The 17087-nt window shown below is 40.1% G+C and overlaps 1 protein-coding gene across 5 annotated transcripts in view; it reads right to left on the bottom strand.

The window, feature by feature from the left end:
• Positions 1 to 17087, bottom strand: part of bcas3 (BCAS3 microtubule associated cell migration factor) — a 343002-nt gene that overhangs the window by 219041 nt on the left and 106874 nt on the right. For 4 of the 5 annotated variants that reach the window (XM_029445838.1, XM_029445839.1, XM_029445841.1 and 1 more), the window contains exons 17-19: positions 2287 to 2411; positions 1907 to 2072; positions 1727 to 1824 (exon numbers count right to left, since the gene is read on the bottom strand). In XM_029445838.1, the coding sequence (XP_029301698.1) occupies positions 1727 to 1824; positions 1907 to 2072; positions 2287 to 2411 (389 nt within the window). Of the gene's footprint in view, positions 1 to 1726; positions 1825 to 1906; positions 2073 to 2286; positions 2412 to 12252; positions 12298 to 17087 lie in introns of all 5 variants that reach the window. The other variant, XM_029445842.1, reaches the window with a different exon arrangement.

Here is a 17087-nt window from a genome sequence, read left to right as displayed (position 1 = left end):
GGACGCTGACCCGGAGGGAAAATGGCAGGAGCACACGGAATGGGTAGAGGGCTGAACAATTATGTTTATAGCGCTGTGACCTCGCATTGGTTCACACTTGGTTGGTTTGGGGAATAAAGAGACAGGGCGGAGTTATCTGGCTATTGTTAATTGGATGTAAATGTTAATGCAATGAATCTCTCTCATTATGCAGCCAGTTCCGCTGCCCATGCTGGCAGAGAGAATGGTAGAATAAGCTGATGCGCATGCCAGTCACTCCAACATGTCCTCATTGCTGTGACACTAGGAGAGACCATTAGCACTAATTTGAGAAAATATCCTACTAGTTAGACCTGGAGCACTGCAGAAGTCAAGAGAGACGAGTAGAGAGATTAGGGTAAAAACAGCTACCACTTGCCCTGGAGCAGTCACAAGAGCTAATTACAGATTTTGTGTGTTTATAATTATGGAGTGAGCTCAAAACGCCAGCCTATTCCAGGGGGTGGATTGATTCCGTGTGTGGCCATCCGTGTGCACTCTGTGCTTTTGCGAATTGGCCTTTCAGAGGGCAACCTAAAGTGCTCACTGCTCTGTACTTGTTATTGAATTAGAGAGAGTTTAGGGTGTCAGCTAATTGGTCTGATTGCGGCATCTTATAGCATTATACTCGCATGTTCTGAAGCCGGCATGTAGTGTGGCCGGCAAACAATGGATTCAAGTACTGAACAGAAAAATGGAGATCACTTCTGGCAGGGCTCAAAAGATATGAAATAGTACATATGGTGGAAGAATCTTTCACAGTCTTTGAGAAAGGAAATGTTATGGCTGTTGACTGGAGAGGTCTCTTCTCACCATGTGGCACCAATACGAGGCTAAGGACCGGCTTTCAACACAGTCAACATGGAAAATCAGCAGGGAATAGGGGTCACCACCTTGGCTAATGATGCATACAGTAAATACAGAATAAAGAAATACATGGCAGTGTAGCCTTTGCAACCAAAACATACAGGGCCATATATTTATCATATATTTTGAAACATACATGTAATAAACAAAATAGTACATGCAGTAAAGAAAAATACGGTAATGGCAAAAATGCAATTGGTATTTAAACTCCCTTTTATACCAAATCAATATTTTTGCAAATTATGCTTTTAGTTCATTCGACAGTGATGTATTAGGATAAAAGGAAAAACAGGAAACTCTTAAGTATTGCACATTTGGCATTAATATTCAATAGAAAATCTCAAACAATCTCAGCAATTAACTATAAAAGAAAAAGCTGAAATAAAAAATATTTAGCTGAAATGTTTGATTTATCAGACATTTCCAAGACAAAAGACCTACAAAGCGTTTATTATTTTATTTTATCATGGTTGATTCTACATTGTCCATACTTCTTTTAATATGCCATCATATTATTTATGAAGACCATATATTTTGGAACTGATGAGGTAATGAGAGCCTGGTCCTGAAAAAACCTTTATTGTATGCTTATAGCACTATCATAATGTTTCCTTCTTAATCAGGATCCCAATGAGCTGACGCCTCAAACACATGCTCACTTCAATTTGCAACGCAAAATCAAATGTGCATTGATTTGTAATGGCATGTAGTGTTTCCATTGACTTACTATGCACTTTCCTGAAACGTTACTTTGAAATCTATATAAACTCAACTTGATACTGTGAATATGCCTGATTGTGTAAACCAATGAACACATTAAGAAAGTTTGATTAGCACTTACCAGCCAGAAGATACTGATAGTACTGCACCAGATCTGAGGCCAACACCAAGGGGTGGTTAGAGTTGAAGGGTGGCTGCAGCTCATTCCATTGTGGAGTCCTGCTCCAAAAGACAAATCAACTTTGAGACTGACTGTATTAGAGGCACTTTTACTAGGATAAAGTGGTCAACATAGTGTTACCTGGCTAGAGTCCAGCAGGCCCTTGGACAGGTGCTGAGCTCCAAATGTGTGTCATCACTAATCTTTTGAGCAGTGCTAATTGGCCGGGGCTCCAGGACATGCTCCACCATAGTCCCGTAGCAACTGATGATGTACAGTGAGTCGACAACCAGCTGCTTGGACTGATCTATGAAGAGGATGTGAAATAATGCAGTGATAAAAATACAGTTTTACCTGCAACTTAAAATGGTTATTAAAAAGTGCATTATCAGTAATGAGGGAGAAACTACATGCATTTTGTCATTTGTCAATATTTTGCTATTTAGTATGCACTTTTGGGAAGACGTGTTCGGACATTGCCAGAATATTGACTCCAGAAGCACCTCTGGCCATGGTCTAACCTTTCTCTCTTTTCATGTTGGGGTTGGTGATGAACCAGGAGCGAGACGAGGCAAACACGGCGGCCACATAGAACTCTCCTCCACTGGACTTGCTCGGGGAGATCTGAGGGGGCGGCTTAGCTTTGCTTTAGGAGGGAGAAAAAGAAGAACATTGAGACAAAGTAAAACAAAAAGTTCTACAAAGTCTGGTCTCAAAGGTTTTGTCCGAATTAAGATTTGCCATAAACCCTGTTGTCCAAGAGCAGTTCACAAGAATGTTCCCTCCAGAACAGATTGGTGGCACAAAATGTAAACTACAACAAATATGTAGCACCTTTGAGACCAATTTCTTTCATTTGTGTTTGTTCATGATAAAAAACAGAATCTGATTTAGATGATTTTCAACAACACCACAATAAATGTAACACCTTGAAGGCAAGTATATAAGAATTACACAGGGACATCTCTGAATGATAAACACAAACTTCATAAAAGTGCTTTCCATGCAAGGAGCTAAGCAAGAGGAAAAAAAAGAAAAAGAAATGAAACATCCACCTTCGTAGCAGAAAATGAGCAAAATAGCTAAAATCAGTCAAAATCTCAAAAACATATATATGTCTAACAAAATATCCACTTGCTAAATGATACCCTGTACACAATGCAGCCACAATTCCAGATCATGTTCAGAAAAGGATACTATATATGAGACCATGTAGACGATGACTATACACTTTGTATGTCATCAAGACATTTTGACTCGTCACAGTAGGAGAAGCAAAGGTGTAAACAATGAAATTAAGGATTGTTGAATTCCATTTATCTGCTTTCATTTCAAGCTGTTGGTAACGTGAGTGCTCGCTCACTGTCACTCTCACTGGAACACTTCAATAAAACAGAGTTAGTGTTTTCCCTGCTATGACAAGTACAAATGTCTTCTGTGAGTAAGACCATAACTAAGTCTGCTCCTGTCTTCGCTTACATTTCTACTAATAATGGCACTGTGGCAAAAACCCCAGGCTTCCTCATTCATTTAAATAAAATTATAGTGTTGGTGCAGTGGGTATGCTGCCACAGAGGGTTCCCGTAAATACTGTAAAGCACTTTGGCAGAAAAGTTAGTCCTGGATAAAGTTTTGGTGCAGCATATTGCAATATCAGACACATTTATCAGAGCACTATCAAGGTTGAATGTAGTATTGTGCTTAATTGTGTTTACCCCATTGGCGTTGATTGTAATGGACGCTGTAATGTTGATACTGTAATGTTCCAAAGTTGTACTGTCCCAGCATAAAAACGTATACACCACAGTGGATTTTCAGTGATAAATAAGCATTCAGACTAAGCTTAATGGTTTGTATTTTAACCAAACAAGAAACACGACATTTGGCTTCAATTGTTATTGTCTGGCCAGCAGAATTAATCACAATGGCCTGGTTCTGTTATATATCTTATACTCATATTTCCTAATATACAGTAGGTATAACTCCATGTTTACTTCTTGTTTTGAGGAACTTGCAAGTCATGTATACTCCTTTACATTACACTATATGTATCACTCAAAGGAACATACACCTCACAACAGCAGTGTCCAAGCTCCTTCCCCACTTTGTGTTGGCTAAAGGAGAGAACTTATGGGAGTTATTGGATTACTCAGCATGTCAGGACAGTTTGAGAGGAAACGGACACAGAAAGGGTTTTCAACTGCAATAGGGCTCCCCATATGGCAATGATCAGAGAACAGTAGCATGGTACGGTATTGTTGTCCGTCCTTATAACTAACCAGGACAGTAAAACTTGAGACGCGAGAACAAAGCTGGAGTTAAGACACGACATCTACAACTGGATCGTTTCACAAGGAGCCAGTTTACACACAGTTAACAGTTTCTTTTTAAGCTATTAAAATGCAAAATCGTCATCACAAAATAGTCGCTTCCAAGATTGCATTTCAGTCGATGCATTATGCCTCTTTTGCGTTCCACATGGACTGCTAATACAAAGCCAAACGTGATTGGTCAATACCACTTGGAATACAGTGTGCCATTGCCTACAGATTCTGTAATCACATGCAGATATCAGTTCATAGAGATTAATGAAACATTATTTCAAGCAACACCGTTTGACACATGTTTAAACATGAAATCTAAAACACACAGAAAGAAAACAACCATAAAAAAGGAAAAAGCTTTCATTTTCATTGCCTTCAGAAATCACAGCAACAATTACATTGCTTTGTCTAAAGGAAGCGGCATTAACACGTCTACATAAACAGGTTTAAACTGCCGCTCCTATTATTCTACTATTTTATAGGAGGCACAGGTTGGCATGTATAGAATGCTCTGATAACAAACAAATAACCCTCCACTTTGGATGGTAAGCAGCCATCTGAAGTTGGCTGCCACTGAACAGAAAATCTCTGCCTCAGAGGAAGCTGAATGTAAAACTACAAACTAAAAGTAATAAGTAAAAACTGTGGTTCAACAGTAATGCTTAAAGGGCCAGATGGGGTGTCCAGTAGTCCAAACTTTCAAGGATACAAGGATCATTTATTGTCAATGTGCAACATAGGGTTGTGCAATGAAATGCAATTATAGTCCCGTTTTGCTACATAAGAAAAAGAAAAAAAAAGCAGAAAACTCTTTTTACTGGTGGAGTGTGGAGTATGAGTTCATTCGTCACGCAGCCTGAACAAAAAAAAAAGAAACTCTCTTTCTGTTGCCCCCCCTTCAGACTGTCAGCACCTCATAAAGTACTCCCTGGATGCAAGGAGATGTCTTAGTTTGGCCAACACTGTAAGAGAGGCATCAGGAAATAGGAAGTGGTGAAGGTAATTATAAGAAAGGCCTCCATATATGTTTTGTGGCTTATATTTATCAATGATATCAAGGGGAGAAGGCTTAGTAACTAAATATCCACAGTATGCCCAGTCTATGAAAGGAAGATGGAATAGGATATTAAATATTAAATCAGGAACTTGTCTTGGCTTATTTGTTTGTCAGTGCATCCAGATGATAAGACATTTAACAAATGTGTCCAGTTAACTATCCTCTAGCTATGAGGGAGTGTTTCCATTACTGCAGTTTTTCCCTAATCATGTCCCCTTTTTTCTGTCTTCCAACCTCAATAGGGAAAGTACAAGAAAGAAAGAAAACAGACATGAAACATGTAAGATATGTGTAATCTTTCAAGAACTGGGATCCATTTAAGAGAAAATTAAGAAGGTTAAAGCTACAGTTGGTACTTTATTAAAAATTGCCTAACTTTTTCGTCTTATTTGTAGAAACTGTCACTGTATCCTGACGGTAGTGCAGATACTCTGTGAAAGAAAGCATGTTCCTCTCTCTCCCCCTAGTGCTCCTGATGACATTTGCAATCACTTGTGACCTCCGATCAAACTAAGCAGCGGTGAACAAATATGAATCAATATTCTGTACTGCATTGCTTTTTTCTTGATTGTAACCTGGCCGCCATGTTGAAAACAGTCGAGTAAAAACCAAGCACTGGCCACAGGCTGGAGCACACTTTCTCATTTTACACTAAAATGTGTTTCTGAAAACATTTGAGGCGAGAAAAAGTCAATGCAGTAACATAATCTTGATTTATATTTGATCACCGCTGCCTAACAGTTTGATCGGAGTTCACAAGCAGTGATTGACACTGCGTTAGAAAGCCCTTGGTTCTGTTTTCCTTTGGCAAAGTGAGAGACAGAGAGACAGAAAGAGAGAGAGAGAGAGAGAGATAAAAACGATTTAAAAATTACTTTTTAATAAAGTTACCAAATGTAGCTTTAACTGGTATGGGAATAGGGGAAACAAGGGATCATATAAATTTTGTGCATTGCATAAGAGGAGGACATTATTCCCAACTTTGACTGTGTGGTCCTGCAAAGAAGAATTTCTTTGGTGAGGTGTTTAATTGTCGAAAAACACTGGTGTTCCATCTCTTCCATTGCTGGAAAATATGTCAAACCCTCAAAGGCCCTGTGGTTCACTGGTTTCAATAACCAAGGAAACACAAATCCTATTTCAGAGCAAGCTGATGTTGGTTTTCAAGGTTGAGAGCTTGGGACTGGCGAATAAACTGCAGAGCGAGTTACTACTTGAAGATATTCTAACCTCCTCATAGTCTTCATGTTGACTTTGGACATAAATGAAAGTTGAATGATAAATCAAGGAAAAACATTGTTTGAATCTGAAATGGTTTTTCTTGAAGGAAGAATGACAGATTAGTAATAAAGGACTTTTAAGTGGCACAGTACAGATTTTTTTTTAAGCTATTATGGTGGCAACCACGCAACTGACCACCAACCACTTCTGACCTCACACACCTATACATATAGTATACTGTATATCTATGCATATATATATGTATACTTGTAAGTCTGTGATAGCAAGCTATAATACTGGCTTGCCACTGTGGTCTCATAACTGATGAGCTGGATTCGGTCCTCTTTGAAAAGGCCTCAGCCAGTGCAGAGCCTGCCAACAGGACCAAAGATCACAGCTCGGTTCTCGTCTCCTCAGGGTGCAGTGACCACTAAAGTTTATTCATCTGTGTTTTAAATCATCCTTTTCCTCTTGATGTCACTTGAAGTGGCTTAAAAGTGTTGAGGTTTCTGCCATTACGACAGAGAGGCAAAGCTCCAGTTAAAAAGGGGCCTAGTTCTGCTCTCCATATGGAGGACAGCAACCGGTTTTGGGCAAGGACCAGGGATAGGAGAGTGGCTTGGCGAATGGCACCAAGGTTATGAAAAGCATAACCCAATATCAATAAATTATGAACCATAAACATACTAAAAGGGAATTGGAGGGATGTTTCCAAACAAACGACAAATGTCTTCTCCCTCCACCAGATTTTGTTTTGTAAGATTGCCCTTGAATCCATTTTCTTTGCAACTTTAATTCACTGAAGACTACTCATGTCATTTCCACTTCTAATTTAACAAATGAGGACTCTTGACTGAGCTAATAGCTTTTCTTCAAGGGCATAATTCAATCTGTAACATCAACCATCAAAGTCTCTTTGCATTACTATGCCCGGGGCTAACGCGAGGCGCCTCCGAGGGGGGAAGGAAGTCCAGTGGCAGTTTCCATTTATTTTCAGGGCCCTTGTAGAAAACAAATATGATAGAGCTCACTTAAGCTGGTCATCTAGTGACAAAGAGCTGCAAGACTGTCGTTGCACCGATTCTGGGCCATATGGTTAATTCAAATGAGAAAAGGAGCCGGTATTAAGACTGAAACCAGGAGGGGAAAGAAAGGCAGAGAGAGGAAGTAAGAGAGGGCAATCCTGTGGAGGACACATCCTTCCACGTCACATTTATTATTTTATTATTTAACAGTGCTCTAAAAAGAGGCAGCCTTGGGTCTGTGTCGAACACACAGCACTAATGACAACCACTCTGGAAACTCAGTGAACATTGGAGAGTGGCCATCACCGTGGAAACTAGGACTGTTTTTACCTTTTCATATTCCCTTTACTCCACGTTTATTAAATAGTCTATGGAGTCAGATTGTGCAAATAAATATTAAATATATTGGTGTAAACCGATTTATATGCTAAGAAAGTTGGAGTCTTAAACCACAAAATCTGTTACATGCTCAGAACATGAAATGAAAATTCGAGAAGTCATGATACGGTTCATGTGATCCTGGAAAAAATTAATGAAATGTCAGCTAAACTCTGTGTAAGCAGATATTTAGCTCATGTCTCAAGACATACACTATTAGAGAAACAATATAGGTCTAACTCGCTCAAATTTAAGTAGAAGGCAGTTATTGTGAGGGTCAAGATTCTACTAATGATGTGTACCTTGAAAAGTATACACTCTGAAATCACTCAGGGCCGAGATTAAGTGCGAGGTGGATGAAGACAAAAAAGAAAAAAGCTTCAATTAAAAAGTATGAGTGACTGCCCACAACAAAAGACGAAACCCAAGACTTGGGGAAGGCACCACATGCTATTCATTATCTAAAGTGAATGGAGTCAACAGGGAGGAGCTAGAGAGCAGGGCGCAGTGAAGGGAAAAGTTCACTTCACTGAGCCAGTCAATCATCTCTCCATAAGTCATTCTTTCATAATAGAGCTTCTTTTAAAATATTATAAGCATCCGATTTAACAAAACAGCGTTGAAAAACGACTTTGCCAGTAAAGATGAAAGTTAGTAACTTTCTGATTTTTCGCAGACTCTCGGGGAGGAGCTAGAGAGCAGGGAACAGTGGAGGGAAAAGTTCACTTCACTGAGCCAGTCAATCATCTCTCCATAAGTGACTCTCTCATAATGGAGCTTCTTTAAAAAGACTGTAAGCATCCGATTGAACAAAACAGCGTTGAAAAGCAACTTTGCCTATAAAAGGTGAAAGTTTGTAATCTTCTGATTTTTAGCAGATCAGAGTAAATTGCACTTCATTATTCAGTCCGACAGTGTTCTTTATTGCTGTCAGTCTCACGAATGTCATTTTTTTTTTGTCAAAATGGAAGCTGTGGTAGCGATTGCTAAGAGCAGTTCATGTTTTTCTTGACACTTGATGTGTTCTTTGTGTAATTCCACTGTGTAATATTTACATGGGCGCTGTAGAGCATGGATGGGGAGTAGACCTGTCCTGACCAGCTCCTGCATATTTTGTTGAAATAGTTTGGTAAACTACTAAATTTGTTCTCAGATATCCTGAGTTTTATCAGGAAATATCTTAAAATGACAAGGAAGGATGTTTCACGCCAAGAACAAGCAGATAAAAGCCGCCCAGCAAGGAACACCGACAAGTCTGATCCACAGCCTCAACATGGGGATGTTGCTGTTGAAGACACGGAATCCTATCTCTCCTCCTTGGCCACACTTATCGAATAATTTCAGAATGAGACTCGTTGTTTCATGAGCACACTACCATTTATGCATTTGCCTCTCGTTGAAAGTTCACTTGAAGATATTGATAGTAGAGTCTCCATGCTCTACACTATGCAAGTGGCTGAAACTGAGGACCTGGAGTAAAAGCAAAAGACATAACCTGAAAGTTTTTGGAATTGTGGAAAATGCAGAGGGGTCACAGATGACCATATATGATGGCATTCAGGACACTGAAGGCTCCCCATTGCTGGATATAGCCCACTGTTCCCTAGCCCAAATCAGGAGCTCCTCCGCGCCCAATGATTGTCAAGGTCCACCACTTTCAGGCTAAACATCAAATCCCCAAAATAACAAGGCAACGAGGCAGGCAGCCTTTTACTAAACATAAAATATATTTTTTCCAGTCTGCTAGTTGACCTCTTGCTTAAAATGTTGTCCCCTTCGTGTGATCCTGGCCACCATGATGGATACTCACATATCACTGGGAGATAACTTTATTAAGTGGATCTCTCTCTTGCACAACTCGATCTCAAAAATGGTTGGAAGACATTTTCGGTTAGGCGTGGAACTCGTCAGGGGTTCCCTATCGCCCTTATTTTGTTTGCACTCGCCATAGAGCCCTTGGCCGAGGCGATAAGGTGTAAGCCTCTCGTGATAAGTATTGATGTTGGTGCCTAAAAGCACTAAAAATGTCCCATTATGCTGATGACATTCTACTTTTCTTAAGCAACCCTGAGGTCTCTTTTACCAGAGTTGCTGAGATTCTAAGTTATACCCCAAATCCTTTAACACCTCTTGGATATCATCTCGCTCTAACCTTTTCCGATGGTCAACTTCTGAGTTGTCTACCTGGGTGTATATCACTCTCTCTCTCTTTCTGGTCTTAATAATGCCAATTGTATACCTTTGATGATATGCCACGCTGTACTAACATCCCATTATGTCTTCTAGGTAGAGTAAACCTTTTCAATATGAACATACTTCCTTGACTGCTCTCTGTTTTCCAAATGCTCCGAGCACTTTAGACTAGGAAATCACTCTCAGTTTAAAATAGCTCACTGTCTTCCTTCTTATGGAAAAACAAACAGGCTGGATTGAAATAAAAAAAAGTTGCAACTCAGTCTTGAAAGGAAGGGTTGGCCCTTCTGAATATTAAACATTGTCAATTGGCTTATCTCTGTCTGTATCTCTGGGAATGGTTTAGACATGCCCTTTGATCCACATGGCCTAGCCTTGTAGGCTGCTCCTCTGGGTCTGATTCCTCTTCTTACTATATAATATTATACGATGGGGATTCTCTCTCTCCTCACTCCCATTCATTTAAACCCAGATTTCACCAGGTGCGTATATTTCTTTTGTTGTATGTAAGGGCTATCTGTACTGAAGAGGACTTAGTGGCTGTTTTAACCAGCTCAAGGATCGGTATGAACTCCCCACAAGTCACTTTTAAAGTACCTGCAGATCCGAGGCTTTATCGTCTCAAAACTAAGATTAAACCCAAACAGGTTCTCTTGCTCTTCCATAGAAAAAATCTTGCAAGATTATGAGGTCCCGAAAATTGCAATACCCTGTACCTGCAGCAGAGGGCATGGGTCATTTTAACAACAACAAAGTCAAAGAGATGCAATTCAAAATTATAGACATTATAGGCTCAAGATTACACAAGTACTAAGGAATAAATGTAACACTATGCTTTTAAAATATTGTAATAAAGGGTGGGTGCACAAACTTTGCAGACGGGCCAGTAAGCACTTTTTTGGACGGAAAGCCCTGGAAAGGTTTGTACATGAGACTTACTCAAGTGGTATATTGTAACACTTCACTGCCTGTATGTCTGGTCATGTGTTCATTCATCGGGTAACATGGATAGGTTTTCATTATTTGTGTTAATAAATAACTCTTTTAAAACTTAAAACTTTATTCATTTTGAAAAATATATATTTTCTGTTTCCGTTTATTTTTTTTACTTTATTTTATTTACGTATTCATTTACTTTTATTATCATATGTTGGACCTTGTTCAAGTACATTTACTCATTTATGTTTTCTTGAATAAAAATTGAATAAATAATTTTATAAAGATTTTTTCGTTGAAAAAAGCTGCCACTGTGGCTGGGAACAAGGTGGATGAGAGCCATGAGAGTGAACAAAAAAACAGTGGAGTAAGTAATCAAAACAATGAGCCGAAAGATGATAAAACGCATGTGTGATCATTTTCTGTGGGTTCATTACTTTAAGTGACCTCTTTTACATTACACATAGTAGTTTAACCCATCGTTACTATACAAATATTGATTAGTGAAGCTTTAATTACATTCTTTAGTTATAATTAATTAAACAGAAATAATTACATTATTTGGTCCAGTCCTCTGCGAAACACATTGTCTAGTACAATCACTGTGGTACACATCACTGACATTTCTATACCCATACAAGACACTCACAACTATTGCCTGCAAAGACAATTTTTTCAGAATGTTTTTTTTAACCCACGCACGCTTAAAGAAACATTTTAACAACATGTGTTTTACACGAAGGCATTGTTCTTGGAAAAACCTCATGGAGGGCCTAAACAGAGACAAAGAAAAAGACAAGAAGACAGAGATGTCATTTTCTAGTGAGTAGCTCCAGTGGGTTGTTTCAAAGAAACCACAAGGCAACCAGACAAGAAGTGCATGGCATTGCACTAAAGCCCTACAATATGTCCCCTGGACTTCCACCTATGATACAGACCTAAAGCATTGCGTTTTTGTTATGTTTTCAACCTTTCTCATAAAAAGACCAGGCATTAGTTAAAAAGTGAAACCATAGCTGGGAATACAAGGTATATGCATACCATATACAAATATTAAATCCAACAAAAAAAACCTTTGTTTACCTTAGTACTGTAGTGGCTTTAACACAACATGATGAATCATTCTACTACAAAAGCTCAACATAAACAGAAAAATTTAAGGGTTTTAAAAAAAGATGCGAAAATAACAAACACTCCTCTTTGGGAATTTTCCCCCTTGAGGAACGACTACACAGACTCTGCAGAATGTGTTGAGAATATACCAGGAGACAAATGAGAGAAGGCGGTGTGCTGTGGTGGAGTTTACAGTTGCATGCTGCCAAGGGAGCCACGGAGGGGAGAAGCAAAACTCACCATGGAGTTTTAATGGCAAAACATCCCGCCCCAAAGAGGTAGGGTCTTCATGGGAGGGTGAAGGGGGTGGGTGGATACAGACATAAACGGAAAAACCATTATTAAACTAGCACACTTGAGCAAACACACTTTTCACATTACATACTTTTTGACATGTCTGTTTAAGTGCACAACACATATGAGGCAGGAAACAGAATGTCTGTGCACTAAGATGGATTTGAAAACCTGCAGGATGGGTTGATGATTCATCTGCTCAAGCTGCTCTGTAAAGTGTGATACCATATATTTGGCAGATGCAGCATGTCCACAGACTTTGTTTTTTTCTTCAGACATCTGTCATGTTTTTTTTTTCTCCCTAACTTGAAAGAGATTGGGTACATGTGCAGAAACATGTAGGTCTGAGTCTAACCGTGTAAATATGACACAGACCAACGATGGGAAACTGTTCTGATTGTTGAGATTGAGAAAGTTTAAGTATGAGGAGTTTGTCCAATTTGAATTACAACTGGGGATACCAATAAAACTAACAGCACTCAGGCAATGTTAAGACAAGAAGTTGTGTGATGGCATGCAACTTCTTTGTGTTTCTTTATGGTTGTGCATTGTCTTTTGAATGTGCGTGTGGGCAATTGTGTGTTCACTGTGATTATGTTAACAAGTACACAGTGTGTGTGCATGGGTGTATGTGCGTGTGCAAGAGTCATCCAGAGTGTAGTGTCTTTTTCAGGGTGTATTTCTGTCTATCTGTCAGTCGGTGCGTGTTTCTAATGTTTACAAGACATTAGGAGTGGGAGTGTGTTCCTGTGTTTATTCTGCATGTCCAGAGATAGTGACAGAGCTCCGTAAACAGTTTACAGTAAATAAGCCTTTTCCCTACAGCAATAACGGTCTGATGAGACTGAACTCTGTCCCCGCCAGCCAACCTCCCCCAGTCATGAAAAACAGAATCCCTGGATGACCAAGGCACTCTGCAGCACTTCTTTATTTTATCGCTTTTGCCGCATCCGCCCGGGCCCTCCCAATGATAGCACACTGTCTTCAATTAGTCTTGGTACATGGATGTGTAGAAAAATGTTCCACTGGGGGAAAGGGAGCAACAATTTGCCTTGGAATGTCTTACTCCTGGAGTGCAAGTTGAGAAATGATCATGCTGGTTGGTGTAATGGAGGCCCCTGGTAAACTGCCACTTACCGTCTACCCTCTGCTGAGCCTATCAAACATGCTGAGCCCCCACTATGGGCCTCCAGCTGGGTAAATGGATGGACTCCAATGGGAGAGTGATGGACGAATGGGGTGAGATCTCCATGGGGGTAGCAAAGGCCAAGTAGGCGTTGGGGTTTACGAGATACCACTTAAATGTCTCCCCCCTACTCTCTTGGAACTTATTGTTGGTGGAATTTATTGTTGATGGCTAACAGATTGATAGAAGTTGAAGAAACATTTAATATCCAGTCAAAACCAATACTGAGAATGTTCTGGTTTATGGAGACCTCCATTTAATACTCACCTTAAAAAGTCACCTCTGTTACCTCACTTTCATCCTTTTAAGCAAGGTACAGTGTGGCCACGTATACATAACAGTTATTGATAAAAGCCTAATAGTAATAGTTGCTTAACAGTAATTGAAAAAGTTTGAATTTGCGTAAGTTTTACAGTAGAACGACTGTACTTTGGACATAGGAGCCAACTTGAACAAAATGCTACAAGAATAAATAGTCTCATCAGTATTAGTACATACTATAAACTACAGCATCCTCAAAAAAAAACCTTTGTTGCAGGTCCATCCCTTTTGTTCTCTCCATAAATGTCAAGTCTCTCTCTACTGTCCACTATCAAATAAAGGCAAAAATGTTCAAGAATAATTATTAAAAAAGGGACATTTTCCCATAGCACTGAAAGTGTATAATCAAAAACAATGCTAAAAATCTTAATTCTCATTACAGATTTACAGAATGTTTCAACTGAGCCCATACTGTATATTTTCACTGTGTACGTTTTTAATTGACTACAATGAAACATTTCGTGGCAGCCTACACAACATGTTCTGAGTTGCATAACCCAAACAGCAATATTTCATACAAATATATACATTTCTATTCTGATTTAGTCTGGGTGTGATTTAATACTTTAGGATGCATTTCTATTCCATCCGTTGAAAGGCTGATAGTTAAATCGCCGAATCGTCCTTTGGCAAGATACTGAACCCCAAATTGCTCCCGATTGCTGTGCAATTGGTGTGTGAGCGTGTGTTTATGTTTATCACTCCCGATGAGCAGGTGGCACCTTGAAAAGTAACCTCTGCCACCAGTGTATCAATGTGTGTGTGAAAGTGAATGCTGGCTTGTGTGTTAATGCGCTTTGAGTGGTCACTAAGACTAGAAAAGCACTATATAAATGCATTTTATTTACAATTTCAGTCTTTGTCTTTCAGTTTGAAAGGACCAAAATGTGATATTTTCAATTTCAAAATGAGAAATTTGCAAAAAGTACAAGCAAGAGTTCACGCTGCTTAGAAAGAAAAAGGTTATGTTGAGACATCCGCCCACTGTGTTGAGCTGGCACTTAACATTTTTGACCACAGGGCAGACAAAGGATGCCCACTTATGTAATGCACTGGCCGATCCAGCAGGTTTGGTGGAGAAGAGTCCCACATAGGTCAGTGGCATGTTGGGAAACACGAGTTAAACAGGGGGCAGTGGATTAAAAGGGGTGTAAAACGGTGAGCGGGTGTGTTACTGAGAGGAGGAAGAGAAAAAGGAAGGAGAGTGGAAAAGAGCGAGCGTAATCGACCTGTGAGGGCTACGACCCCACTCCCAGAGAATAATCGTTCTCACATTTATCTCTTAACCCTTTGACCCTAATAGCAGCTCTGCCTGGGTCATTAAAAAGGGAGTGAAGTAAGGTGATTTGTGCAAACGGTTTAGTCTCGCTGCCATGTGATGTTGAGCATTGCATTCTTAAAGCCTGTCCGGTCTCAGTGAGGCTCTGTAAGACAATGGCTCTAGCATCGGTCTGGCTCATACATACGTATTACAGTAATCTGGGCACATCTGCAGCAGGTCACAGGGTCTCATTCATTCTCCAGCCTGCACTCCATCTGCACTCGCTTGAAAATGTCATCAGCGGGATTTTGTCAAGGGTGGTGTTTTGTTTTGTGTGTGACAATCTTTCCATTTGGATTTTCATTTGTCTGTATTAAAGTCAGACTGTGTGTAGATGGGATAAGTGTGCAATAGTTTTGTCTGCTTGCAAATCCCGAATGTATCACTCTCAGATTTGACAAGATAAATCCTCATACAACTCTGGTGACTGAAGGGACAAGTCGACTTTTCTTGAAACTGACTGAATATTTCTCTCTTAATCTTTTCAGATTAAACTTCGACGGTGACATTTCACAGGGAGAGAATCTTTTGATTTTGCCTTTTACTCCTTGGGATTTAATTCATTTGGGGCCAACCTTCTACCAAATTTGGCTGACAGGAAACCAGAAGCAGAGTCAGAGCCGACCCTCCTCTTCTTATTCAGAACTCTTAGAAGACTTTGAGAACTTGCAGAAGCTTGGCTGTGCTCCTCCACTCCCTGACCTGCCCTTCTGGGGGGGGGGTTATCAGGCGGATATTGAGCTACATCCGACTCTACCTCCCTATGACAGGGGGAAAAACACCCAAATCTAAATTAAGAGAGGAGGGGGCTCTGCATGAACTTGTTATGGTTTTCTATGAAGTCAAACATATTTGAGGCAAACAAAGACAAACAGCAGCATTTTGCACATTGGTGGTCTGTAGGCATGCCAGAGTCCATGAAAGTATCCTTTCAGTGAGCCTGGTCACACAAAGGGGGAAAAAGCTTCATCAACGTGTCTATCTGTGTGTGTTTGTGTTTGTGTGTGTATGTCACAGCACAGTGCACACAAAGACAGCCTAGTAGGGAATGTAGGTTAAGCAGCTGGTGTGTTTCTCTGCTGCCCTGCCAAAAGGGATCTGCCCATACAGGTGTAAATACAGCTGCTGGACGATCCTCTCCCTATCCAACACACTCACACACGCACGCACACACACACACACACACACACACACACACACACACACACACACAAAGATAGAGAGGACTGGCTGCACAGACAGACAGATGGTGCCTGGGCACTCCTGTGCAAGTATAGCGTGAAAGCATATGATATCACCCCCCACTCTAGGGGCCAAACCTGTTGCTTCACTCAGTGTGTGTGTGTTTGTGTGTGTTTGTTGTATTGGTGCAGCCGTGTGCATGTAGGAGCAGGCCGCACAGCTGCATGTCCTGATGCATTAATACTGACGCCTCCTCTGGCCTGGATGGATGTATGAAGGAGGACTGCGGCAGCCTACCAAGCCTGATAATGTCCTACACAGCCAGCATAGCTGTTTGATGTGTTTCACCAGGTAAAACTGGTGAAGAATGTGGAATATTTGTAGAATTCGTAAAACAAATAGATGATTTGAAGGTTAAAGATGTCTTTATAGTTCAAATTGTAAAAAGTATTGTGTGTTGATGCAGTTTAATCTTATCTTAACTAATTCCTCCGTGCCATAGGGCGCCAATATTGTCCAAAAACTGTTAAAAATGCATTAATGAGCCACACTGTTACACAGAGTGACATATTCCTTCATAGCCATGAACACACACACTGAAATTTATTTTCACCCAGTCCAGCATACACCGTCCTTCTGCCCTAAATACTCACTAGAGCACCAAATGTGTATTAACCCGCTGCTGAAAATATTCCCCAACAAATGCACTTCTTCCTCCCATTAGAGTAACTGTTTTCAGAATATTCTACCTTTAAAAAAAATATATTAAAC

This window comes from Cottoperca gobio, chromosome 13, assembly GCF_900634415.1.
Source record: "Cottoperca gobio chromosome 13, fCotGob3.1, whole genome shotgun sequence".
NCBI lineage: Eukaryota > Metazoa > Chordata > Actinopteri > Perciformes > Bovichtidae > Cottoperca > Cottoperca gobio.
The sequence above is the reverse complement of the archived record's forward strand: the minus strand, read 5'-3'. Positions and strand labels throughout refer to the sequence as shown.